At 41.9% G+C, this 25,851-nt stretch overlaps 1 protein-coding gene and 1 long non-coding RNA gene across 14 annotated transcripts in view; one reads left to right on the forward strand and one right to left on the reverse strand.

Annotated features, from left to right (window-relative positions):
- LOC148054778 (uncharacterized) overlaps positions 1-15,633 on the reverse strand; it is a 60,275-nt gene extending 44,642 nt beyond the window's left edge. For both annotated transcript variants that reach the window (XR_015706913.1, XR_015706912.1), the window contains exons 1-2: positions 15,462-15,633; positions 7,070-7,197 (exon numbers count right to left, since the gene is read on the reverse strand). This is a non-coding gene — a long non-coding RNA (uncharacterized LOC148054778). The remainder of the gene's footprint in view (positions 1-7,069; positions 7,198-15,461) is intronic.
- A 247-nt stretch (positions 15,634-15,880) lies between these two features.
- LDB3 (LIM domain binding 3) overlaps positions 15,881-25,851 on the forward strand; it is a 132,653-nt gene continuing 122,682 nt past the window's right edge. For 10 of the 12 annotated variants that reach the window (XM_087767600.1, XM_087767603.1, XM_087767604.1 and 7 more), the window contains exon 1: positions 22,587-22,791. In XM_087767600.1, coding sequence (XP_087623726.1) covers positions 22,699-22,791 — 93 coding nt within the window. In that variant the 5' untranslated portion in view covers positions 22,587-22,698. Of the gene's footprint in view, positions 16,195-22,476; positions 22,565-22,586; positions 22,792-25,851 lie in introns of those variants that run through there. The other 2 variants (XM_087767602.1, XM_087767601.1) reach the window with 2 other exon arrangements.

The raw sequence follows: 25,851 nt of genomic DNA on the forward strand, positions 1-25,851 counted from the left end.
TGTGGAATCCACACCATCCCCACTTTAGCATTTTAATTTTCCCCTTCTCTAAACAGCAGCATCCTGATAGCTGAGGTTTTTTTCCACAGTGACAAAATCCATGAGATATTGCACTTATTTCCCCTGAAAGGAAAGGAAGAGTTCTATGAAATAGTGATTTTCTGCTTTTCCCTGGTGCTCCTTCTAGTCTTTGAGAATAAATGGACAGAATTCATTTGCAATCCTTAGCAGTCTATATCACAAGAATTATGAGGTATAGGCAGTCCACGGTGGGGATATATACCTTCTGAGCCCAAAAGCACAGGGCACAAAGAGCTATTGAAACAGTTCTTCCCCATGAGCCCTCCAGTAGTTCTTTCTTTGGTTGCAATAATGGAGGGAACCCAGCAAGTCATTTTGTCCTAAGTAAATCAGTTCTTCCTTATGTCACATTAGAAAAAGCCATAAAATCAATAGAAATGTAACCAGCTTATTTTTTTGAGGGGAAAAAAAAGTAATCAGTGGATTCCAGAAGATCTGGGGCATTGTTTTGAAGCAAACTTTTGGAAACTTACTTCAAACTGAGGTTTATTAAAAGGAAAGTTATTAAAACTAAAAATGGAAGTGATAATGACTTCTGCAGCAGCCAAATGTTAGATCATGAAAAACTGGGCCATCCAGGCTGGTAATAAACTGCCAAAAGAAACAAATCGTTCAAAATCCAGGATGTTTTTATGTAAATAAAATCGTAGGCACTGAGGATGGAAAGAAGCTATTGCAGTTCCTCCCTTCACCTACCACAACCGGATATTGTCTCCAAGCAGAGGACAATATTAAACTGATAATATATACAGCTAGCAATAAGGAGAAAGAAGGGAGAAAACATATCATCTTCAAACAGGAAGTATGTTCAAAGATATTCATCAAGTCTAAGGAATTTTATTATGACTTATTGCTTAGGCTTTTAAAATTATTTAAAAACATGAAGCATGTAATTCTTCCCATCCTTTGTCATGAAGGCCATTTAGACTACTGAAAACTGGGAAGAAATGCTAGAGAATGCTTCCCATTTCATACAGGTCACAAAAGGCTGAACCTGTCAAGAAAATAGGTCAAAACTCACACATTCTGTTTCATGTGTTAATAAAAAGTGCATGGTATGTGTCATTAAGAGCTAAACTCTTTGCTCCTGTCATGACTTTGTTCCCAAGTAATATTCTTGAAGACTATATTCTGCTCTCATCTGCATTCCCTTCCACTTTTAGAGGGTATAAAAAGAATACTTCCATGGCTAGAAAAGCCTTACGAATCCGCAGCATGTTGTTCTCTATATCCTTCAACTCCAATATGTACTAGAGATTAGTTTGTTTCTATAAAAAGAACTACAGCTGTTCATGCTCGTCTACTTACAAGAGGCTTGAAAAGCATACATTAATTAGGGAGAATTTGTTTGGGAGCACTTCAAAACTCTTGTGTGTACTCCCTGTCTAACAAACAGCTTTGCCTTCCCTTCACCTCTACCGAGACTATAAAAATCATTCAGGGGAAAGCCTACAAAATTCATTTCACCTGAATACCTCTCCAAGTGATTCACACTGTAACCCCAGTGGCATTTGGAATAAATCATTATTAGTTCATATTTCATCTCATCTTAGCAGTTTTATTTGTGTCCTGTATCCCCAACTTGGCAGCCATTTTTCCGCTTTGCTGTCTCTTTACTCCCTTTAACACAGATGACTGATTGGATTAAAATAATTTAGAACTGAGATGATTCATGTTTCAGTTAGTTAAAGTCAACCGTACAGCCTGTTCTGCACTGGAGAGACGACCTGTAGTTTACCATGCACTTGGGTATGTTCCAGTCACTTGGAGATGTGAAAGGACTAGGGCAAAACTGAGGCGCTTCCCTTTGGCCTTTTGTGCAACAGCAGCTGTTAACAGAGCAGCTTGCTGGCAGAGGCAATAGCAAGCGGTGCTGTGAGTTAACAGACAGCTTTTCACCTCCATGGGCTTGAGCTCAAATTCAGACTTGGGTCACAAGTGAAAATGTTTGGTCTGATCATCCAAGCAATTCTGCAAAACTGCTGAGCAATTGGTCCCTATTGGTGGTCCTGCAAAGAAGGTGCCAAGAACCAGTGTAATAAAAGGCTGTTGCAAGTCAAGATTGAAGTACTGCATAAGGCAGCAGTCACAAGTTGCCAATCTTTCCAGTTCTCACATACTGCCAGGGATCTTAGTCCCTATGTTTTGCAGGTTACAGCCTCATTTTCCATACTTTTGGGAAGTGTTTTGCATCCACCACTGGACTAAAAAGTGTCGTCATAGCACGTGACATTAAGTAAATTTTCACACGTTCTCAGGTAAGACAGTAGCAAAGAGTATTTTTCTTGAAGGCATATACAAAACCAACATCTAGCTTGACATTGAGAAAAAAACAAAGGCACCTCCAATGCTTTTTGGGTGTTTCTGCAGCTCTTTAGTGCATAACATGGGTAACTTGCATGTGTTCCCATTGTCCTCAGTGTGACTGGTGCCATTTTTTACTTAGGCCATTCCAAGAAGTGCTGCAATGTGGCCCTCATCTTTCTCTGATCCCTCAGTGAAAGTTATTACCATCTCAGTAACACTGATAGGACATCTGTCTGTCTCTGCTTCTGAAACCACTCTTTCCACAGGGCTCTATGGAGACAGGGGCCTTATCTGCAAAGCAATGTTAGTATCAGACAACGGTATTTCAGTGGCTGAGCAATAGGTATCTCAGTTCAAACACTTGTGCTTGTAGCCTTGCATTTGTTAATATCACAGGAATGTAAGGATTCCCATGTTATAAATAGGTTTATATAAAAGCAGTCTTAAAACAAAGAAATAAATTATTAGTACTGTCATTCTTAGCAACCCTAGATATGGGCCACAATCCCATACACTAAACATTTCATGTAGAACAAAAAGATTACTATACCTTCCTTACCCCATCAAATTTACACCTAAATGCTCATTTTCAAACTCATGCAAAGTTCACAGTTGTCAAGATTTGTAAGTTGTCCTATTTACATCCCTTCTAAGGACAGTAGACTGAGTAGATCATCAGTGTAAGCTTAATAAAGCCCGAAAAGTTTCTCTAGAGCAAATCTAGGCTTAACAGTCTAATACAAAGCACAAACATTAGTAAGAAGATTTTTTTTTAAAATACATCTTTTAGTTACAGAGTCCTGGCAGCAGCAGGGTTATGCTGGAGACACAGCACAGGAATTCTATGTACCTGGCTCGCAGAGCAAAGCAAATGCTGCAAGAGTCATGTCAGCGTAGGAAAATGCTAGTACATTTTCCAAACACTGACATCACCTCACTGTGTATAGAGACGTCAGGATCTTGTGATATTAGACTACAAAGCTGGCCTCACAGTAGTGGGTTGCCATGTTACCTTCAAACACTTTTTGGCAATGAAATTGGCTCTCAAGATTAAGATTCACCTGAAACTGGGGGTAAATAGTAGGACCAGTGGCTGGGAAGAATGGAAAGGGATTCATCCCTCTTTACAGTAAACTTTTCCTCCCTACCCTTCTGGGTTTATTTTTTATTTTTAAACTTACACCAACAGCAGTATTGATTAAGATTTAGTACCAAAGATTTTTTTGATCACTTTCAGGAAAATTTGAACCAACCCTTGCCAAGGAGACTTTATGTGGGAGAACCTTTTTAAGACCTACTTTCATTTGGGCTACTACAACAGTCATAATCCATCAGATCTGTAACTGAGGAGCGCAGAAATTCACAGCAAAAACAGCCTAAGTAGGTCTTCTGATGCTGACTGTAAGTTGAAAGATAAGTAGAATTTGTAGAAGCACCCTTTTTAACTTTATGTGATTTTCTAATATTACAGTTTATCCTAGAGATAGTTATCTCCTACATTAGTAATGTGAAATTTTATGACAGCACAGTTGCAGCATATGTCGCAGTATATGAATTTGTGTTTCTTTCTCCCCATAAAGAACCTGCTCTCAGTATTATCATCCAACTTCAGCATTCTACCTTGTTATGAATAATTAGCTTCAGCCACTAAAAAAATGAATGACACATATGTAAAAAAGTTGCTAAGGGGAACTTGTGCGAATCATTTTTTACCCACAATGTAAAAACAAAGCCATTATTCATTTCCCTCAACATGTAAACTTCACTGTGACTTCCACATGTGTACAAGAAGATAGTTCAGAAACAGACACAAAAATCTGAGACTACATCATTGGATAGCACAAGGTCTCCCATGTAAAGTTTCATAAAGGACATTTCCTGAATAGAGCATGGGACACTTACGGGCATACTTACAATTGCTATATGTTTTCCACTGACTGGAAAAATACAATGGAAAATCCATACCCTTCCACACAGTGCCACGCCCGAACAGTCACACAGAAAGTGACTGTACCTGTAATGTAACAGCACTTCCTTCAAAAGCCCCAGTACTTTAAAAATATATTACATATGCCCAGATGCACCCTTTGGATTGGTATAATTGATTTTTATAAAGTTTTTCAGATGCCTAAAGTTAATCATGTGCGTAAATCATTTATACAACCCCTCAGGACACACAACTGAAACGAAGGAGTTAAGGGTATGTTAGGTCAGTACTGAAAGTTACTGAATTTTAAAAATATTTTTCCAGTCTAGTATTTGCTGCTAACTCCATGGAACTGTACATTAATAAATCTCCTAAGTTTCACATTTTTTAAAGCCAAGGTTAATCCTGATAGATGAGCTGGGCTGCAGACTGTATTGTTATTAGGCCTACTGTGATTTGATATAGAAAGCAGTACTTTGGTATAGCACACCTTACAAAGAAGAGGAAGAACAGTCCTGAGAAAATGCACAGAAGTTGAAATCAGAAGTTCAAGATTCTATTTTTGGTTTTTTCCATGTTTCCTGTGTGACCTTGGAAAAATTACTTACTCTTTTCATATCTCAGTATTTCTACCTGTAAAATAGAGATAATATGCTCTTCATCATCATGAGGCTACTCTCAACTAGCTTTTGCAGTTTGTTCCAAGATTCACAACTGGAAATATAATTTCTTTTTTCCACTGTTCACATTTTCTTCCTTTACTGTACAGTTATCAAAAAGTCTAAACTATACTATTACATATGAAAGTCAGAGATTGTTACTGAAGTGGATATGGCATGCATAGTAATTCATTTTCTCAATAGGAGTTACTCAACAGAAATAATTTACAGACACCCACCAAGCTGACTTCAGTTATCATTTACAGGTATATTTTACTTTGTAACACGAGTCAAGTAGAATCAAGCATTTTAATGGTAAAATGTAACTCATAAAAATATGTATCATGCAGTTGTGTACATTCTTTGATCAAAGAGCCCAATATGTAAGAATGTATTCCCTTGAGGAAACTGAATATTAAAAATCACCAGATCAAATTTTGCTCTATGGCGCATAAGCAAAAAGGAAAAGTATCTGTGGAGAAGGTCTATGGGGAAAAGCAACTAATTAACAGGAGATGATCTAAGAGAGGGATGCTTAAAAGAGGTCTGCGGTCCCATAGGTAAGGTTTGTCCCTTGAAGTCAGCTAAGTCAAACAGATAGTAGAATAATTTTTAGGGTTTTCTGCTCTATTAATGGGGCAAAAATTGTCAATGGAAGAAGGGAGTCATTGACCAGAAGCAGCATCCAGGAAACAAGGGCAACATTAACAGGATAAAGCACTACAAAATCAATCCGACAAGATTTTCACAGCCTTCCCTGGATATTGGCTGGAATGAAAATCAGAGACAACTGCATAGTGCAGCCTGCTCTGAACATCAGATAGTTGTTTCTGTCCTGTCCAGACATAAGCTACCCTTTTCAGGGCCAACTTCTACTTTCACACACAAAAGACCTCCATTAATGTCAAAGGGTTTAAAGCAGGGCAATTCATCAAAGTTTGAACTCCAGCAAGCGTTAAGAATACAGTAAGACTCAGCCATAAAAGGAAGGAATGAAGGAAAGAATAAGACTATATTCTTAAAAACTTATAGAAGCATTTTAGTGCCTGGAGCATGTAGCTATTATCACAGAGCGCTGTATTCTCTAAGGTAACTGCTCAGTGCTGAGCTGTGACTTCTAGGAAATCGGTTCTCCATCAGACTGTGAGTAGTATTAATATACACTAGACTGGTCATAGTTGTAAACACATAACTGGACAATAGTATATAGCTCAAAGTTTTGGGCAATACCTCTCCCCTTATTTGTCTATATTAGACATGCTATGCAAATTCACTTTAAAAAAGATGAAAATAAGAGAGACAGGTTTAAAAACAAACCATGAAAAGTTGTTTTTTTCTTTTTTAACCAAAAGTTTCAGATCTGAATTTAGAAGTTCTTTCCCAATGCCACCGCTCACCTTCATCTTGTTGTGCAGACTGCAGAGAGCCTGCTCAGCTCAGTCTGTATCTCCTAGAGATTCTTTTCATTTTCCCTAGTCTCAGCAGGCAGTGACCAATCAACTCTTTGCTTGCTAATCCACAGGGCGAGAGGGCAGGCCTTCGCTTACCCTTTCCAAGGGCCTGGCATGAAATAGCTGTTTCTCACCTCACTTCTCTTTGTAACCCTAATCTCTTGAGTACCTGTAAACTTAGGTCTCAACTCCCTTCTACCAGGCAGATCCTGCGGTCAAGCATTCCTTGTCACTCACTCCAGAGACAGTGCTGGAGCAGTCCAGCCTTCAAGCCCTTCAAGCAAGACCGTGGGGTCTTGCCTCCAAGCAGTGTCACCATCTTCTTCTAGTTCTTACTAGTTCACACTTCTAGTGCCCCTTTCCAAGCAGTCCCCAATGCCCTCAGGTGCCAAAGCCAGCATTAACAAAACACAGCCCTCTCCTGGTTCGTAAAGAAACCACATATGCTTCCACCTTAGCATGTAAACAGATGGAATCTGGGTTTATAATAATACTCCAATCGTTATTTAAGAATATGAATCCTTTTGATGCTGCTGTGCTCAGCTGAAGTCTCTGAGTAACAGAAGCACATGGCAGAACCCTTAATGTGTATTGGTACATCTTATTCGAAGTGCTGTTTTCTAGACGCACTGGTTAAAACTCACTTTCTGCTGCTGCTCAGCGAAGTAGGAAGAGAACTTAATCTGATGAAGGACAGAGTTGAGGTAGTAGCATCAGGCAGCTCAGTGGTTGGTCATATTCACTGCATAGATTCCTTCTGAAAATCATTCCTCTGAAAAAGAAAAAACCACACCAGTCTTTCAGGTCCTGGATCATTATGTTCAGTCAGTTGAGAAATAAGTTTCATGCAGTGAAAGTTGTTCACTTTGGGCACTGCAGAGACCGTTTATTTCAACTGAAGGAATTAAAAACATGAAAACTCCATGAAACATCATGTGAAACTCCATTTCAATAAATCACATCCATTTTAATTCTTGCTTTACCCCAAATTGTTATGGTAGAGGATGGCCAAAGGCAAAGGAAGCAAAAAATAAACACAGTTCAGGATACCCATTAGCACTGCATCAAAATAAAGTGACTGTAAATAAGCTAGAGAATCCTGAAGTGTTGCAAAACACAGTAACTTTACACGAAACATGTCTCTGCTCTTTCCTGTTGTAGGCCACTATCAGCAAAGGAACTCAGAGTTACCATCTTGTGTCAGATTTCTCTTTGCTTCTTTCACTGACTCAACCCTCCTTGATTTTTCTCTTGTGTAGGAGCCAGACCATAGTGATGTCAGAGACAGGCCTAAGGAGGCCACAGCATGTGTTAGAGGGCTGCATCTGGCAGCTTCCCTTCATTGTGCTGTCTCCTGAAATAGAATGAGTCCCCATCACAGCTGAACCTGCTCCATTTTTGCTGGGTCACAGCACAAAGGCAATTGCTTATTAGATCAGGTCATGAACATGGCAATAGTGTTAGCTGCCTGAATTCCAGTTTTTTTAAAATTAAATTACTGCAGTTTTCAAAATAACACAGCTGACTGTCCAGCATCATTGGAAGCCATTTCTGGGAAACCTAGGATTTTGATTTTAGATAAGATCAGTGCATTTCTTTTGCCAAAAGATGGCCAGGGCCACATGCCTTACCAGAACAGCCATACAGGTAGGAATGGCATGATACCTATAAGGCCTTGTAGCATAATGCTTCAGCCACATGAGGTGGATCCTGATGGAAACTGGGTTTCAGAGAGATGAACTTTCTAATCCACTTTTTAAGGAGGACTCTCTGAACAGAAAGTCATGGCAGTTAAACCACTTCACAGGGATCTCAAATCAGCTCTGAATTTGTCAGTTAAAAATGTTAAAACAAAACAAAAAGTCCCATGGCAATACAGCAACACCCCCTACTAAGTACTTTGTGTCTTAGTGATTAGTTTCCTACTTACTTAAGATTTTCACAATACTAGCATTTCTTCCTCAGTTTTGGATCTCTCAGGACTGGAGAGAGAGATTTGAAAAAGGATCCTGCTTGTGCAAGGGATATTCAATTGTACTTCAGCAAGTGAAACTCTTTGGAAGTACCAGCCTAAGTATTAATGCAACAGCCCCAGCTATTGCATATTCAGTGCAAATTACACTCAAAATATCAGTTGATTTGACAAGTCAAGAGGACACCATAATGTTTCTGTTTCAACATGTGACTAACTTGTCTTTCTCTCCTTCCTCCCTCCAAGAGCTCGTGCCTTGGTTCTACTTAAGAAACATTGGTTCCAGCAGAATTATTTGGCTTCAGGTATAATTTGACTGTTATTATTTTACTTGATCTCAATTTGCAAGATCTCATAAAAAAAAAAAAAGCTCATCACAGAGCACACATTTAATTGGAACTTTGATTCCAGTCCCTCTACAACTAATATCCGACTTGTAAAGGAAAGGGCTGAGGAACAAAATGGAATAAGGAACAAGACACTCCTGTTGACTTGTCTGGGAGTTCTGTTCTTGTTAACTCCTGCATTCCTCTGAACATGGGGGAATTGGATCAGGTTACTTTTATAACAGGATCCTGAATTTGTATCCCACTTGTACTCCCCTAGGCCACTGAAACTCAGTTGGAAAGCTTGGCTGACCCTAAACTAACTTTTTATTATTGAAATTGCCAATAAAGCTACATATTAAATTCATTTTTTAAAATTTTACTTATTGTGATTGAATGGAGGTAGTCAAGAACATTTTTGTCACATGGCGTGCCTTTCTCTACCAGTCTTTCATTCTGCTTACTGCATGAAAATATTGTGCAAGTGCAAATTACATAGCCAATTTGTGAGTTCCCATCTTACATGAGTTGTACATTTTGCATCTGATCACCAAGACATTCCTGATCTTTCTTCCTCTCAACTGAGAAACAATCTTCCTACACACCTTTCAACTAGGAAAAAAATTACCACTTGGAAGAATCAAGCTAAGTCAGCTAGCACACTCCCTCATCCTGCCCTTCTTGCTTTAAGTTCAGTTACTCCCTTGTTCCCAGCAGAATTGAAAACACTAAGAAAGGAATGGAAGAACATGTGAATGAAAACTGAGATGACTCTAGTTAAATCACTATTAAATAGCCAAGTCCTCATCTGAAGCAGTCCTGTCACTGTATTTTGTTGGAGCATTTGGCTACAGTCTCCTAACTGATGCTGAGTAGCAAATGTTTGCTTTTGCAGATATTCTCTTGTGTAGATTTATGTAACTGGCAGGACACACTGCTAGCATGAATGTATTAAATGGAAACTGTCGCGCTTAGGTTTCAGTCGAGTTTGTTCTATTTCCCTTTTAACAGACATACTGCTACAATAATAGCTTACCCCAGATTATCTGTTGAGGTGGTGGTATTAAACAAATTTACTTTATGCTTGAAGGGCCAAAAAAAATTCTGTGGGATGTTGAAAGGTGGGGTACCGAGGTGCTACCCTTTGAAAAAAACATATACCAGGAGTCATTCTCCAGTGGCTGCCAAGTTTATTTTAAAATCATTATCTTTACTTGCAACTACAAAGTGGCCAAAGCGTTACTTGTAGGCCACTGTGAGAAAACTTTTTTTCCATACTCAGAGTATTAGCAGTACTTGTTTTAAGAAATCTGCAATGATGGATTAATGAGCCTTCAACTGAGAGATGCAGACAGGTATCGAGTCAAATAGGTGGGAAGAGATTCACAATACCTTTCCCTTCATACAAATAGCATGCATTTACAACTGAACACTTACAGTTGAGCAGTGAGCTAGAATTAAGAGGCCAACCTTTATTTAGACAAACTAACTGAAAATAGATCAAGTTTAAACTTAAAGAGAATTCTAGCTCTTCTTCTGTCTAAAATCATAGCACAAGATTTGTGGATATTGTATAGTCAACACTGACATTTTGAGGCTGGATTGGCCCCAAGTATGAAAGCAGCCTGGGTTATGAGTCAAGCTGCGTTACTGGGGTTCATCCTGCTGACAGTCCATCTTGAATTACCTACTGCCATAACTCTGTTTTTACTCTGTACTAGGAACGTTATGCTAATAATGTAGCTCAGGGAAATGACAGGAACAGTCCAAGGAGGTTACCATAGGGACAGCCTTCTTTTTTATGTTTGAGCAAAACTCTGGAGTTGCAACTCACAATGTTTTATTGAACTCTATGTAACAGCTTGATGTTTTGACTATTTTGTTTGCTCGTTTGTTTGCTCTTGTAAGTGGGCAACATTAGGAACTTTGCAAAACTGGTAAAATAAGACTGAAATGGGAACGATGAATCTCTGTCCTACAAGGGTAAAATTACCAAAGTAGAGTCACTCTAAAAATATGATTCTCATCTGAGCTGTGCTTGCTACATTTTCCTAAGATTATCTGTAAAATTTCTGCAAAATAAAATAATTTTGAAGATCCAAAATATTAGATAGCTTTGGTAGCTTTTTTTGCCAATGCCAGAAACTAAGCTGCAATCCCACGTGAATCAGACTGTTAATTGGACATATCTATAGTCCTAATTTTAAAGAAATTCCGTCCAGTCTTTTATCAGAAGGGAAGTGAAAATTGTGAGTTGTTTTGCAAATTGCTTATTCATTCATTAATGACAGAAGGAACAGATCACTGAATCTCCTGCCCCCTTACATAGCATGTGCAAAGGACAGTGAAAGTCACAACTGCTAAGCAATAAACAATCACAAATGTAAACGCCTCATTTATTGGAGCTGTTATAGTCTGGGTAAATGACAGTGCAAATGCACCCCAGATCTGCACTCCTCTAAAAGTTAGCACTTCTGTCTGACCAGTCACATCAAAGTCACCACAGAGAAATAACACCTACACAGCCCATCAGAACCAAAGGTAATATCTTGTTATTAGTTTTAATCAAGTAGAGGCTCTCAGAAAGCCACACTCATCACTAGTTTATTTCTGAACTTGGAACTGTAACCCCTTCAGCTGGGCAAGGAAGGAGATCAGACATCAAAAGCATTATCCTGGCAGAAAGCACATCCATATTTTGTGCTGCAGTGTATTTACTTTGCACACTAATTTTCCTAACGCCATCATCGGTGAGGAACCCCTCAGGAGCTGAGAAGGCCAGCCTTGTTGGGCAGCAATCATGCTGTTACATTTCCATCCACGATGGCTGTACCTTCAGTTTACAGTTACTGCAACTAAACTGTGCAGGCAGCTTACCAAAATGCCTCATAACCCTAGAGAAACCATATTGCAGCAATTTATGAAAAATGAGGGGCTTATTTATGAGGAAAACAATCGTTCTGTGACTGATCTGAGGCTGAACAGCTAATGCAACAGTGGGGGAGATCAGATTGTGACTAGAAGAAAGGACAAAAGACTTGGAGAAAGACTTGTAGAAAACCCAGAATTAGCCCTTGACAGAACTATCCAAATTTCCCAAGAAACAAAATTGCCCAGGCTGGAATGAAACTCATAGGTCAAAAGCAAATCACACTGAGTGAGTCACAGAGCAAAATGAACAGCTAAATCTACCAGTAAGCTACTTTCCGGAAAGCAAATTGGATGTTTGCACAGGATGGCCTGGCCAGAGTAGTCTCAGTCTTCAGCTTTCCATACTAAATGGTGATCCTGAAAGTGTTTCACAGAACTATTCCAAGGTCATTGGTAGGCCAGCAATGCATTTTTGAAATGTTATTTAAAATGCAAGTTTAATACCGTCACTAGCGCATGCTAGAAAAAGAGAACAGAGGATTTTGTCCCTCCAAAAGACAGGCACAAGTTTCTGAGAACAAGTTTTTAGGCTCTTTTAGAGAGTGCTGATCAGGTAGAGCTCCCATACTTTCAAATTCCCTGGCCTTGAGTGACTTATTGAGCAACACAAATACTAGTGGATACCACCCTGTTTCAAACAAAAACAAATTCTGAAGAAAAACTGATCCGCCACTTATCAGAACAGGATTATGGGCCAACTTGCAGTCATCCTTGCTGATGTGTTTACCAGGGAGCAGAAAATCAGGTTGCTAAAGGTCTTGTAAACGTTCAGGTATAAGCCCTTAAATTGAAATATGATTTTTTCTATCACATGTAGAATGGAATAATCTAACAGATCATCACCTATTCATAATAAAATAAACATAATTTCCCTCCATCTGGATCATGTTTTCCAGCCTAAATCATCAATTATGGTACTTTACAAGACTTGCTCATCTGCAGGAGAACTACTTGTGGTCATTTTGCAGCTTTTGTTATTTAAAGAGGGCTTTTAAGAGACAGCAGAGTCGATGAGGAATTCAAAGGATGACAAAGAGCTACAGCTAACTTCAAGGATAATAAAGCATGTATTTTCATCCTGATGTTCATTGACACAGAGCCCACTGCAAAAAGCCTCTGACAACCAAAATTCCTACCCCTTATACACACTACTGAGGGTCTGAGGAGGGTTTTAAATGCACATGCATATACCATATGATGAAACTAGTACAGAGCACAAGAAGTGCCTAGCCACGTACCACAGAAAGTCAAATCAGATTCTGCTCTCATTTATTCCCACCTAATCTTCCTAAAGAGAATCAAATAGCCTTGATGCAAACAGGGTATGAACTTTTACAAAAGGGAGCCTTACAGCATGGTAAAAGCGTTATTCAAAGGCAAAAAATGAAATATCTCTTGAAGTTCTGGAGCTTTCTGGCAGAAAAGGAAAAGATACTTAGGTCTTCTGTTACACCAACTTCAGGATCAAATAATCACTTACTTACTTGAAAAGTACCTCATTGCACAGTTATCCCTGCAAATATCCATTACTTTCATTAATTGGTAGATATAGAAGTATCTGTCATCTTCAGAATTGGTTAGCATCACCATTTGTAAATAAAGATACACAAAGTTCAAATAAATTGATTTAAATGAATTTCTTACATTTTACCATACAATTTCACTGCTGCCTCAAGACTGATCTAACAGGCAATGGTTCATAGTTCTGATAACTGTGTAATAAGAAGCAATTGTAAAAAAATATTTTGGTATTTCCATGGCTCGAGGCATCAGTAGCCACAAACAGATGTTTTAAAATCCATTTTCTAATTGCTGTCTTTATTAAAAGACAAATTGAATATACTGCTGCCAGCATCAACACTTTTTTCCCTAATGAGATGTGTAATTTTAGCTATGAATGAATTTTGGAAAAAGTGATATCTAACACGCTGTTGAAAATTAAGTGATCTATAAAACTGACTGTGCACAACGCTATGGTATGCTTTTCTTCCTTCCACAGCAGCCATCCCATTATTTTCTGTGTTGTCGTATTTTTGTTTTCGGGGGGAGGGGGGTGGGGAAGTTGCAAGGATTTTGGTTTTATAATCCATGGTAAAACTGATCTGCTCTATATGCACATTGCCTTAGATCTGACAAACCTTTCATATAAACTGCATTGCCTTGTAGTAATTATTGATAACTTTAATGCTCCGTGAAAAGCAACATATTCAGGCATTTGACAAGATGCAAAATGTTTCCTTTGGGGATGTAAGCCAACTTGTCAGTGGAATATTTTTGCCACTACCGCTAAGTCACAATCCATATGAATATGAACTTTGGCCACATATAAACACAAAAATAATTTAGATTGTGATTTCCTAGCCTGGTCTGAGCATCCTGTGCATTGGACCAAAAGACCCCACTTAATGTGCATCACGTTCAGTACTTAGGCACAGTGCACATGTGGAATAAAGAGGCTTTAGGTTCCAAAAGACGAGAAATACTAAATCCCAACTGCAATTCTTCTAAGCAGGCTAGAGCTGCGCTGAGGACGTATTCAAAACGGTTGTTTTGTATTCCAGCGATGCCGTTGCCGGATTTATTGCCGCACACGACCTGTGAGGCACACGACCTGAGAGGCTTAACCGCGGCCACTCGAGACCCCGCGCAGGGCGGGGGCGGCCCTGCCCCCGCGCTCCGCACAGGCCTCGAGGCGCTGCCGGCTGCCGCTGCCGCCGCCCGCCGCGGCGCGCTGCGGGGCCAGGCGCCTGTCCCTGGTGCTGACCGGGCCGCCGCGCCCGCCGCGGGGGAAGCGCCCGCCGGGGAGCCGCCGGCAGGGCCCCGCGGACCGCCCTGGCTCTCCGCAGCCCGCCCTGGCTCTCCGCAGCCCTCCCCCTGCGCCCTGCGAAGGCAGGCTGCCGGCTGGGGGAGCCGGGCTCAGCGCGGCTCCCGCCCGGGCCGGGAGCTTCCCCAGCCCAGGGTATTTTCCCTCCTGTGCAAGCCCCAGGCGACTCAGGTGGGGCACGGCATGGGTTCGAGTGTTTCAACGCTTGGGAACAGAATTTTTATCTTTTTTTTTTTTTTAAACAAACTCATAAAGCAGTATCTCAGTCCACTGAGAAAACAGCTGCCTTTCTGGAAGATACTTTTGGGAGCAGACTATAAAAAATGCACATAGCACTGCTGAATAGAGGGATGTATGTAGTGGGTAGCTGGGATTTTGACAAAACTCAACAGTCGTATGAAGTTACCACAAGGCTAAGTATTAAAAAGGGAAAAAAAAACCAACCAAACAAACAAACTTAAATTCAGATGGGCAATTACGTTCTTCATTCTGTATTTTTTGAAAATTGTCTTCCAAACGATTTTTCTCCTCTTGGGCTGTCGTTTTAACTTTTCCACTCAACTAAAACGGCCATTACCTATCAACATCGGTGAACCACTGAGAGGAAAAAAACTTCAATTCCAGTTTTCCTAAGGGGAAATCACCGATTTCACACGTGTTCCGCGGTGAGTAAACGGGGGGGTGACGGCTGCAGGCTCCAAGCTAGCAAAGCATTCAAGCACATGCTTTAAGCTTGCTGAGCTTGGGCAGGACTCCGGTTTCCCGCCCGCCCCGCCGGACCGCTGGCAGGCGAGGAGCCAAGTGCCCCTGGCGGAGTGCCGGGAAGCCGGGGCAGCGCCCGCCGCCCGCGCCGCCTTCCAGAACGTTCCGGCTCCCTTCGGAGGGCGCAGGCCTCTCCCTCCACCCCCCCGCCGCCGCCATTTCTTCCCTCACCGCGGGCCTGAGGGCACCCAGACGCGTAACGCCCGGCGCCCGCCGGATACCTGCTCCCCCGGCGCTCAGCCGAACCGCTCCCCACAGCTTTGTGTCACCTTCCTGCTCTGCCACCAAGGCCAAGAGGTGATCTCCGTTCGAAAACGGATTTTTTTAAAAAGTGTTCGGGCACCGCAGATAACGGTTTCTCGGTTAACGGTCACTCCGCAACGGCCCGCGGCGGCAAACCCCCTCACGCTCCTCCTCGCCCGCGCAGCGCCCCCTCGCGGCGGCCCCGGGGAAGCCGCCGCCCCGCTGCCGGGCAGCCTCCCCTCCCCTCAGCGCGGCGCTGGCGGCGCCCGGTGGGCACCGGCGCCCCGGGCACGCCACGCCCAGGCGCGGCGGGGGCGCCCGGAAGGGGCACGGGCGCTTTAAAAGCTCCACCTTGGGGGTAGCAGCGCTTCCCTCGCCTCGGGAGCGGGTGGTGTCGGTGGTATTGCCGCCTCTCCCGCTCGTTTCAGCCTCCCCCCGGGGCCGCCCTCTGGCTGCGGGGGGGGGGGAATGTCCGTGGGTGCGTGTGGCCGCAAGCACCGCCCGCTGAGGGCAGCGGGGGCGGGGACCTCCGCCCGTCGCTCCGCTCGAGGGCTCGGCCGCGTACGGAGCGGCTGTCCCACGCCTACCGACACCCACCCACCGCGGCACCGGCGCGGCACGGTAAAGCGGTGCGTGGCCGGAGGTAGCGGTGGGCTCCCGGTCGGCCTAGAGTTGCCGGTCGCCCTGCTCGAGACGCTGCAGGTGGGCAAGGTGGGTCGCGCCGCGGCGCTGAGGGAAGGAGCGGCGCCGGCGCCAGAGCGAGGGGACGAGCTCCGTCCCGCGGAGCGGGGCCGGCGGCTGGCGGGGGCCGCCCGAGTCCCGCAGCTTCCCACGGCCCGCGGCTGCGTAGGGAGAGCGGGCTGCGAGTGCTCGCCGGTTCGGAGGCCGGCAGAAAGGCTAACGGGCAGGAAAACGCAGGCGCTGTGCTAGCCACAGACGGCTCGCAAACGACAGCTATAGGGTGGGAGCCACTTGCCGTTCTTAAAAGTCTCCCTGCAGCTTTAAAGAGTTTCTGTAGTGGAAAATGTTACCCGGTAAAGCCTTTACTGGGAAGGCAGAAACGAGTAGGTGAGTCATTTGGCTGAAATCTAACTTTTGAGAGTCTGCTCAATTTAAGATTAAATCTTGCATCCTTGTGCATATGGGCATGTGCATAGGAGCACACCGCTACATCAGCGTGGTGTAGTGATCCTTGAGGAATCTGTGCAATGGAGAAATTACACTGACGGCGCAGGATCCCTCTTCTAAGCCTTGTTGTATGTTCATTGCACTGTGCCAAACCTCAGGCTCTCTGGAGGCAAGCCAACACCGTAGAGGTCCTGTGACATCGATGTCACAGCTCAGTCCCTGGTCTGTGTGGAGCTGACAATGATGTGCACGTAGCCTCTTTAGCCATTTTTTGTATGTGTGTCTTTGGGTTTGTTTGGGTTTTTTCTTTTGCTGTTTTCTTCTGTAAGCCAAAACAGTCAATTAGGATCCCCTGCAGCAAGGCACAAACTACAGTAGTCACAGGGTTGCTATAAACCTTCCTGGTTTCAGCTCAGAGTCAGGGAAGAACCATAAAAACAAAACAGCAGTGCATTTAGCAGCCTTCTCTCTTTGGTTCAAGTACCTGTATTAGAAACTGAGCTCTGCATTTTAATCCAGTTGCTGCTGTGGACTCATTTTGTGACCTAAAGCTAGTAACTTAAGCGCTATGGCTACATATATAAAAAGGAGATGATAACAACAACAGGCATTTAGGTGTTCTTTACTTTAATAAAAGAAATTTGATAACTTGTCAAGGTAGGTTCCATAGAAGTGTTAAGTATTACAGTGGTTCCTTTAAAAACAATGACTGAAATGCTGGTAAGGTGAGAACTTAGTAACATACACTTAAGTCTTTTTGTAACACAGACGCAAAAAAGTCTTTGTAAACAGTCTGGACAGGTACCTTTTCCTCCTCCCTTCCCTCAGTAGCCTGTCTTTCCACAGGTATGGTTTCCAGTTTAACACAGTTACCAGAAATCTTCATATCTTTCAAAGATCAAGTCTGACTACACTATGGTGTATACCCAGTCTTTTGTGGTAGCGAAAAGCAATCATGGCAGGGGAAAAAAGTGTGAAATGTCATTTTTCTGTAATGGTGAAAGTAGTCATGGCGAAGGATCTAGAGGTGAGGGTAACCAGCAAATTTGGTTAATTGGTAAGATGATACTGGCAGCAGCAAACAGCCAAACAGAAAACAGTCTGAGCTGCATTTCTGAAGGCATTGTATTACAAAGAAGGGAGATAACATTCCATCATTATATTGCATATCAGCCCAGGAATACTATATTCTGCTGGGACCCACAAACCACATTACTAGAAAGGCGTTGACAAAGCAGAATTTGATGAAGCCAAGTGTGACAGAAAATTTGGCTTCTTAAGAAAGATCAAAATACAGGACTTCTTAGGGCAACTTGATAAAGGCACTAAGAGGAACTCAGAAATACAAAGTTCTGTGAGAACTGAAAGATTTTCATTAAATGGGTGAAACAAAGCTGTACGTGGAAGTACAAGTAGGATTAGCTCAACGTAGTTCAGAGCTCAGCAGTGAAGGAAAGGAGGTGGCAATGAGCTCTTTTGCGTTGTAGAATAGTCTTGCTTTGGAAGCAATATTTAACTTGTGGGAAAAATCCTTGGTCTTGGTAATTACTATTATATTCAGTTTGACATTGGCAAGGTAGGAATTCAGAGCTAAAAAGCTTTTACATCTCTAATGTGTCAGTTTCAAATTCTTTAGCACTGATTAGCCAATACGTAGTAAATATGTGCTGTTTTGTCTTGTGGATTGCAATGGAGATCAGTCCCCAGATGCAGCCGTTGTTTCCTCATTATTCCATGTGTAATATAATTAACACTGGGTTAATTCAAAATTTTGTAAAACCCTAGGATTGCATATATCAGACATCTGGTTCAAAGCTTGGGTTTTCTTCATGCATATGTCTGGGTGAGTAGTTTCTTCACACGCTCCCGATCCATTCTTCTTACCTTTGCACTCTTTTGAAAGAGTGTAGATAATCTTACTGGGGACAATGCAGGAATCCGTGGGACAAAAAGGACATGTTTGTCATGAAGCTGAATGCTGCCTTCTCGTACTGCCACTCGCTCTGGTGAGGGAGACTGAAACAAAGGCAGCCAATATTTTTGTCTGATTGCTTTTTTTAAAGGAATGTCTATCCAGCTTGCTGAGGATCTTTTTATCAAAGAAGAAAGGGTAGTTTATTCCTCTGCAGGGCAAGTCCTTCAGTTGCCTAAAGAAAAACAAAAGGTTGCTGAAACCATGACCTCACATGCATCTTTTTGTATGCCAAAGATGCATAGTCTATTGCAGATCAGAAGTCAAGCTCTCAAGCAATCTACTTCTGAAATGCTTAATGATACAAATGATACAACCTTGTTGCTGCAGTAACAGTAATTCAAGGCTCTTCTATGAGCACATCTACCGCTGCAGCTAAAATATAACCGATGAGTCATGTGGCCAGCTTAATGAAGCAGTAGCAACTTGAACAATTGGAATTTCCATTACTTGTTTCCTTCCACCTTAATTTAGCATTGGCACTAGCGGTTTTTATTTCATTCACTTAATGGCTGTGCACTCACAAGCATGCAGTTGTAGCTTTCCTAAAGTCAGTTCACTGTAGTACAACATGGTCTCCAAGCATATGTGAATTGTTTCCACTAGTGTAATGTCTCTGTAGCTGTGGAAGGACGGCTCTGCTCAGGCTCTGAGGCATTTGCTGGAGGTGGCAGCACTCACCTCTGCTGTAGAGCCCACAGAGCCTGGTACCCATCCAGCTTCCTCACAACTGTTCCCATCAGTCAGGTGGGGACAGCTCTCAGGGGAGACCTGATGAGCTCTGGACAACTCTGTTTTGATATCTGTAGAGAAAATGTCACCCTGCTCCTGGAATATGTTTTTTTTCTTTAAATGTCACTCCTTACACCAGTGACCTCATCTGACTCAGCATAGCTTCTGTCTGAAGGGTGGGAGCTATAAGCAAGTCATAGATTTTGATGTTGCTGGAGAATGTAGGGAAGAAGGCACACCAAGAGAAACAAAATACTGTTATTTGAGCAAACAAAAAATGATTTTTGGAACAGTCTAACACGCAGTTATGCAAAGCAACTAGAACCTAATCTAAACATCACAAGCTTCTGAAAACAAGGGGATTGTCTATTATGTACACACAGTTTATTTCATCCTCAGGTTTCATGGAAGCTTTTGCTGAGGTTTGTGCTGGTAGCCGTGATGGCACTGTACCTGCTGCACCAATCCAGTTCCTGGGTTTGCTCTGGATGTTTGACACAGTGAGAACACCCATGTGTCTCACCTTTGAAAACAGGGCAGGGTTGAAATAGTCATCTGGGTGGATCACCAGCTGTCTTATTTAAAGGCTGCTAAAAGTCTGTAGAAGACAAGTAAGACCTGTGCTAAGAGTGTCCCTGGCAAACGAAGCTGTGACTACAGCATGAGCTTCTTTACCGTTTGCACTTCATTATTAGGCACAGAGCTTTCTCCAGGCAGGCAGAGGGGAAACAAACACAGGAGGGAAAGGACTTAGAGAGGCCTGGAGAAAGAAAACTGTGGAATATTTTTACTCCAAAATGCAGCTGGTCGTGATAGTGCAGGCACATGAAAGAGTTGTGGTCCTGTTGTGTTGAAGGGGAATGTTGGCCAGGACACTGGCATATCCTCTACACTTTCTTTTTAAAAGTGCCAGGCTATGCTGAGCGTTCATGCAGACAGAGACAGCAACCAAAGGAGTAGGAACAAGTGACCTCAGTTTAACGTTTCGTTCAAATGACAGTGCCCCTAATGAGATTACCACTTTAGTTTCCTAGCACATCACCCAGCCTGAAGGATCTCACAGACCCTTTCAGATGTCCTAAACCGATAAGCAAATAGCATGTTACACATGTGAAAGCAGGACAGAAGCACATAGTGTTTGATTAAGCAGCATCCCTGTTTCTTAGTGCTTAGTTCTTTTCAGCTTGATGTCTGTGCAGTTTTATTCTATTCTGGGCTTTGCGCACACACACTGCGCTTTTTTTTTTTTTTTTTTTTACACAAATGACTGAAGTTTTAAGTATAGGAAAGTAACATGCATAGAGATCACAGTCCATAAAAACATAACATCTCTCAATACTTTTTTCTGTGACACTGTCTTTACTAATGAAGCAATGACTTGCCATGTTTATCTTACTCCTGTTTTTATTCCATTCTCCTGAACCCTTGAAATGGAGCCAAGAAAGGGCACTAAAAAACGACAGTGAATTCCTAGGAAAAGGAAAGGAATAGTGCAATGGGAATTTACCTTCAATCTTTTGTGTGTGCGTTTTTAAAAAATAAATAAATTAATAAAAATATCTAGTACCAGCATTTAGAAAGACACCTACTGGATAAACTGGCAGGCCTGAAAACTGCTGTTTGAAGTGCAACAAGTTAGTTTTGTCTCCCCTCAAAGCAGTCATCCAAATATCACTGGTTGTGGCCTCATATAGGGTGGGTTCTAAATGCTGTTAATGTAAATGTGCCCTCAAGGTGTTTGTGAGACATTAGAAACCTGTTTTCTTTTTAAGCTCTGTGTTGATTTTGGTTTGGGACAGTTCTACTGGCTGAGTGCAACTTACACTCAAATTCACGTGAATTGCTGTGGTTTAGTTTGGACATCTGACTAAAAAATACTGTTATGTGGTTTAGTCTGTGGCTTTTTTTGCCACTGTGAATACTAAACACATACTTCTATTGCCTCCTGGTTTTGAAAAATTATTGACCATCTCCTCAGATAAAGACTGAGGCCGTGGTAGTGTTTGTTCTCTGCTGTTTCACCATCAGTTTTTCTATCACATTTTAAGGTAGGTGTATGGGCAAAGTGACCTATTATCAGTGTTCAAACTGAGCTACCTCACTCTAGTGCATTATGTGGTTTTGGTTGTCTTTTTGATTATCAGAGTAGAACCCATGCTTTTTTTCCCCCCCCCCCCCCACCTTAATGTAATGGGAATTTCTTTGTAACTGGAGGATACAAGCAGGGATACTGTGGAGATACAGTAGAGTGGTTCTGGAGGTCCTGCACATATTAATGACTTGAAAGGGGTAAGTGTTATTTAATGTTTATAGCTTTATCCTGAGAGCAGAAGGTTTTCTTTATATCTGTAGTTCTGCTAACAGCTTCTCCCCTTCCCTCTTGTTCTGTGTATTTTAGCTATTCCCAATCTAAGGCAGAAACGCTATCCAGCGTTACTGAACAAGGGTTGTAAAGATTTGTGGAACAGCTAACAACTGGCATATAAACTATGAAAAATCAAGGAATGAATTAAGGAAGCAGTTAGCTAGCTATTTGTATTCTTAGCCTTCCACTTAAATGTCATGCCTTTAGAAGACTTGTATTGACATGATGAGATAGGTATGTAGTGAAACTACATGGCTTTTGCCACGGAAATCAAATGGTGATTAGAAATAACCCATAATATCTCTATCTGCTTTCAAAGAGAATAAATTTTAATTTTCCTTTGAGAAAGCAAGGGCTTTGGAACTAAGAGCCAAACATGAAGTTGTGGTGGTTTTTTGTGATGCTAAATGCAGGTAGTATATACTTTTTTCAGTTTAACAAACCAATGCAAAAGAAGGTAAACACTTTTTTTGGTGCCTTTCCTGCTACATATGGAAAGATCTATGTAAAAAGAACTTGTTTGTAGTACATTATATATCACGGTGCAATAAACGTTCTGAAGCAGAAGTTACAAATGGCTATGTAGGTGTTAACAGGTGAGTAAAGAGATTTGGGTGTTTGGGATTTTAGCACGGGAGTTTGTTTGCTTGTTTTATTACAAAATGTGTTTTGCCCACAAAGTAACTGACCATGAAGAGGGGCTTGAGAAGCCTAGAAAGATCTGTCCCCTTCCCTGGGGGCTATATTAGACCTCTGAGTCATGAAGTCTTTGCATAGTAGGTGTCTGGTTACAAACCTTTTATGGGCCCTACTCAGCTGGGATATCAGCATCTGCATTATAGCTCCCATCTATTCTTAGGTGATATCCCAGCACGACTGACCAGGCAAGGCAGAAAGAGAATTGCTTTCATTATATAAAGCTCTTCCCTTTTCTCATTCTGTTTTTTCACGCTTTCTCTGTCTACCCTGTCCTTCTGTTCTGCAGTGCCTTGTTGTCGCCTTGTGAAAGAGGTACAAAATGGCTTACAGCGTGACTCTGAATGGACCTGGACCATGGGGTTTCCGACTGCAAGGGGGCAAGGACTTCAACATGCCCTTGACCATCTCCAGGGTAAGTGAGCAAAAAAACTCTGTTGAGCTTGTTTAAGTTGGAAAATAGCTGTGAACTAGTCGTATGTACACTCTGACCTGGCCGAGCAGAATAGAGGATCTTTGCAGCTAGATCTGAATAAACAGAACATACTGTGGACTTTAAATATACCAGTTCAAGGTACAACCTAGCATTGATGATGCCTCAGGAAGACAGTTCTGGTTAGTATATTTTTAAGAATGACAACACTGTCTCCTTTAAATGAGCTTCCAGTTCTATTTTGTACAGTGTTATGTCTTTTTCTGCTGACAGGGGCCTCACTGGTGCTGTCTGTTTGGGGGGAAGGGAGTAGAACAACTATGAATGGGAAAATAAAATTATATTTTTAGAAAATAAACATGTAACTGCTTGTAAATTCGTGAAGTCTAGGTGTTAAAACTGGACAAAGATAGGGATACATGTCCCCTCTTTTGTGGGGGGAGCAATAATTGGATGAAAATTAGACATGTCAAGCAAAAGACTCAATAGTGCTTAAAATATGGTCTTAAATTATGGAGAAACCTTCCATTTGCAGCTGACAAACAGCATGTGATTTAATAATTAATTACCTGGTGTATCTGCCGATAACAGATTAGTCCATTTATTTCTTAGCCATCTTTTTTTTTTTTCTTTCCTAAGAGCAATATTGTAAGGTGTTGCAGTGGATTGCTCTTATTACCTGAATTAGCCTGGTTTCTTAAAAGTTTTTAACATTGGATGGTTTTTAGGAAATTTGTATGTGTTTCCCTTACCTACCCTTCTCTTATCAAACTAGACAGTTCTGTGTAACTTCTGGTTTGGGAACTCTGCTTTCTACTGCCTCTTGCAGCTCCCTCTTCCTTTTCTTTTTCCTTTTTTTCTTTCCGATAGTCTCAAATCTGTTCCAGAATGTTCAGATCTTTTTAGAGACATCTTGGTTCTTCCACCAATCACCTGCAGAAGGCTTATTTTGCAGTGCAATGACAGGAGACGTTAATTACATAACAGTGTTTAAAAGGAATACCAGAATGATTTAATCAGACAAACAAATAGAATGCAAACAAAAGATCGGCTCCACTGCAAAAAAATCCACCTACGCTACTTTGTTTTTTTCATAATGAAAAAGTGCAGTCTGTTAAGTTGTGGGTACCAAATTGATATCCCTGCAACAGTCATGATTCAGTCATCAGCGAGCTATTGAAATCTTAACTATACGATTTCATATTCATACTGTAAAGCTCTGTATTATTTGATTTCCCTTATTCTTGTGCAAAATATTCCTTTCTCTAACGGTAGAGCCACATTTACCTTAATACTAAGTCCTATGATGATGTGAGGAACTTTTCATAACCCCTTTTGCAGAAGCGGCATAGTAATTGCAAAGAAGGCTGTGCTGTCAGTGTTATTAAAAACAAACAAGCAAAAAAAAACCTCAAAAAAACCCTGCCCACAAAAATACACTCACTTCATAAACTTATACTAATTTCACTATGGTAAATAGTTTTGGTATTTCTTTCCTTATCCCACCCAAGGTAAGTACCTAGAGGTGCCAACATATTTCTGTAGGCATTTTCATGGTGCTTTGCAGCCTGCACTGTATGGTGTGGATTATTTTTTTATAAGTAATTCAGTCACACCTAGAGGCTGTCAGTCAAGGGCTGGGGCTGTGGCACTTGCACTGTATATGACACAATCAGAAATGGAAAAACAGTTGTTTCCCAAAGAACCCATTGTCTCAGATTATAATCTCTTAAAGTATATTCAATATGCCCAAATGCTATGTGATTCTCATGGGGCTTTTGAGAGCATATGATGAGCAGGAGTGAATCTGCAATGGCTGGGTTCCCAGAGGTGTGGAGGAATTACCCCTTCACACCTGGCTGCATTTCCAGTAGTAGAAGTGTCAGAAAGCACTGTTAAATGTTTTGAACTCTTTCCCAGTGAGGCCCAGTTTTTAGTTAGGAGTGCTGCTTTGGGATGGGATTGGATTTTGTAGCCTGCCTTAGAGGGGAAAAGCAGGCATGCAGAAATGAACGTAGCCTCTTTCAGGGGGAGCTGGAGCAGGATTCCCTGCTGGTTGTGATATTTTTTAATTGGAACGCAGTAATACATGGCTTTTGAGGATAATATTCTTAAAGTCTATTTTTTCTTTAGCATCTTTTACATAAATATATCTCAGATATATTTATCAGATCAGATATTCCGCTTAATCAGCAATTTGCAGTCATAAGTGAGTTGAGCTATCAACTTAGCCATAATTGCAATCTTGCCATGGGGGGAAAAGGAAAGCTGCACTTACATTCTCAAGATGTTCTTGGGGGACCGCGGGGGAGGGAAAATAACTGTGAGGAAAATCCCCTTCTTGGGAAGGGCACACAGCTCTAGATGTTGTCAGTGGATGCCATACACTTATCTATGGACTGGTTTTGATCCACAGCTGCTCTGAGATGGGATTAGACTTTCTATGTGCAAGATGAGTCCTAAATCCCAAACACGTTAACTTAAAGGGTCTTCTAATGGCTTTTAATACCAGATGTGCCATGGCCCTTTTGCCTACATATGCGTAGTATCCATCTGTGCAGGCAGATAGGGTTTACATGCAGACATGTTCATTAAACTCTAACTGCCCCCAAGCAATAAGACTGTCTGTGGGTGGGCCACCGAGAACAAAAAGATTCATCTTTTCTCATGGAGGCTCTGCGCTCTTCTGTCATGTTGCAAGTCATGCTGTGAGAGAGTTGCCTCTGAGCTCCTGAGAAAGACAACAGCAACAGTCTACCACACCAGGATTGCTCATCCCATCTATAATCTTATGCCTTCACGTTTCCAAGGACCTTCCTGAAAGAGGAAGCTAGTACTGTGCCAGTATGAAGCTAGCCCACACCTAGACATAAAGTGGGCACCCTTGGCTTAGGAACTAGAGCTGTGGCTCAGCTGTCTGTTAATCTGCACTCTGTCAGCCAGCCCCGTACAATTCCCACTCAGCTTCCACTTCTTCACCTGAGAAGCAGGGGAGAAAACCTCTTTGAAGCCTACTGACAAAAGCACAATACAAGATGGTGG

The sequence above is a fragment of the Nipponia nippon genome, unplaced genomic scaffold (assembly GCF_047370975.1).
Source record: "Nipponia nippon isolate SJK-2023a ecotype South Korea unplaced genomic scaffold, ASM4737097v1 scaffold_3, whole genome shotgun sequence".
In the NCBI taxonomy this organism is placed as follows: Eukaryota; Metazoa; Chordata; class Aves; order Pelecaniformes; family Threskiornithidae; genus Nipponia; species Nipponia nippon.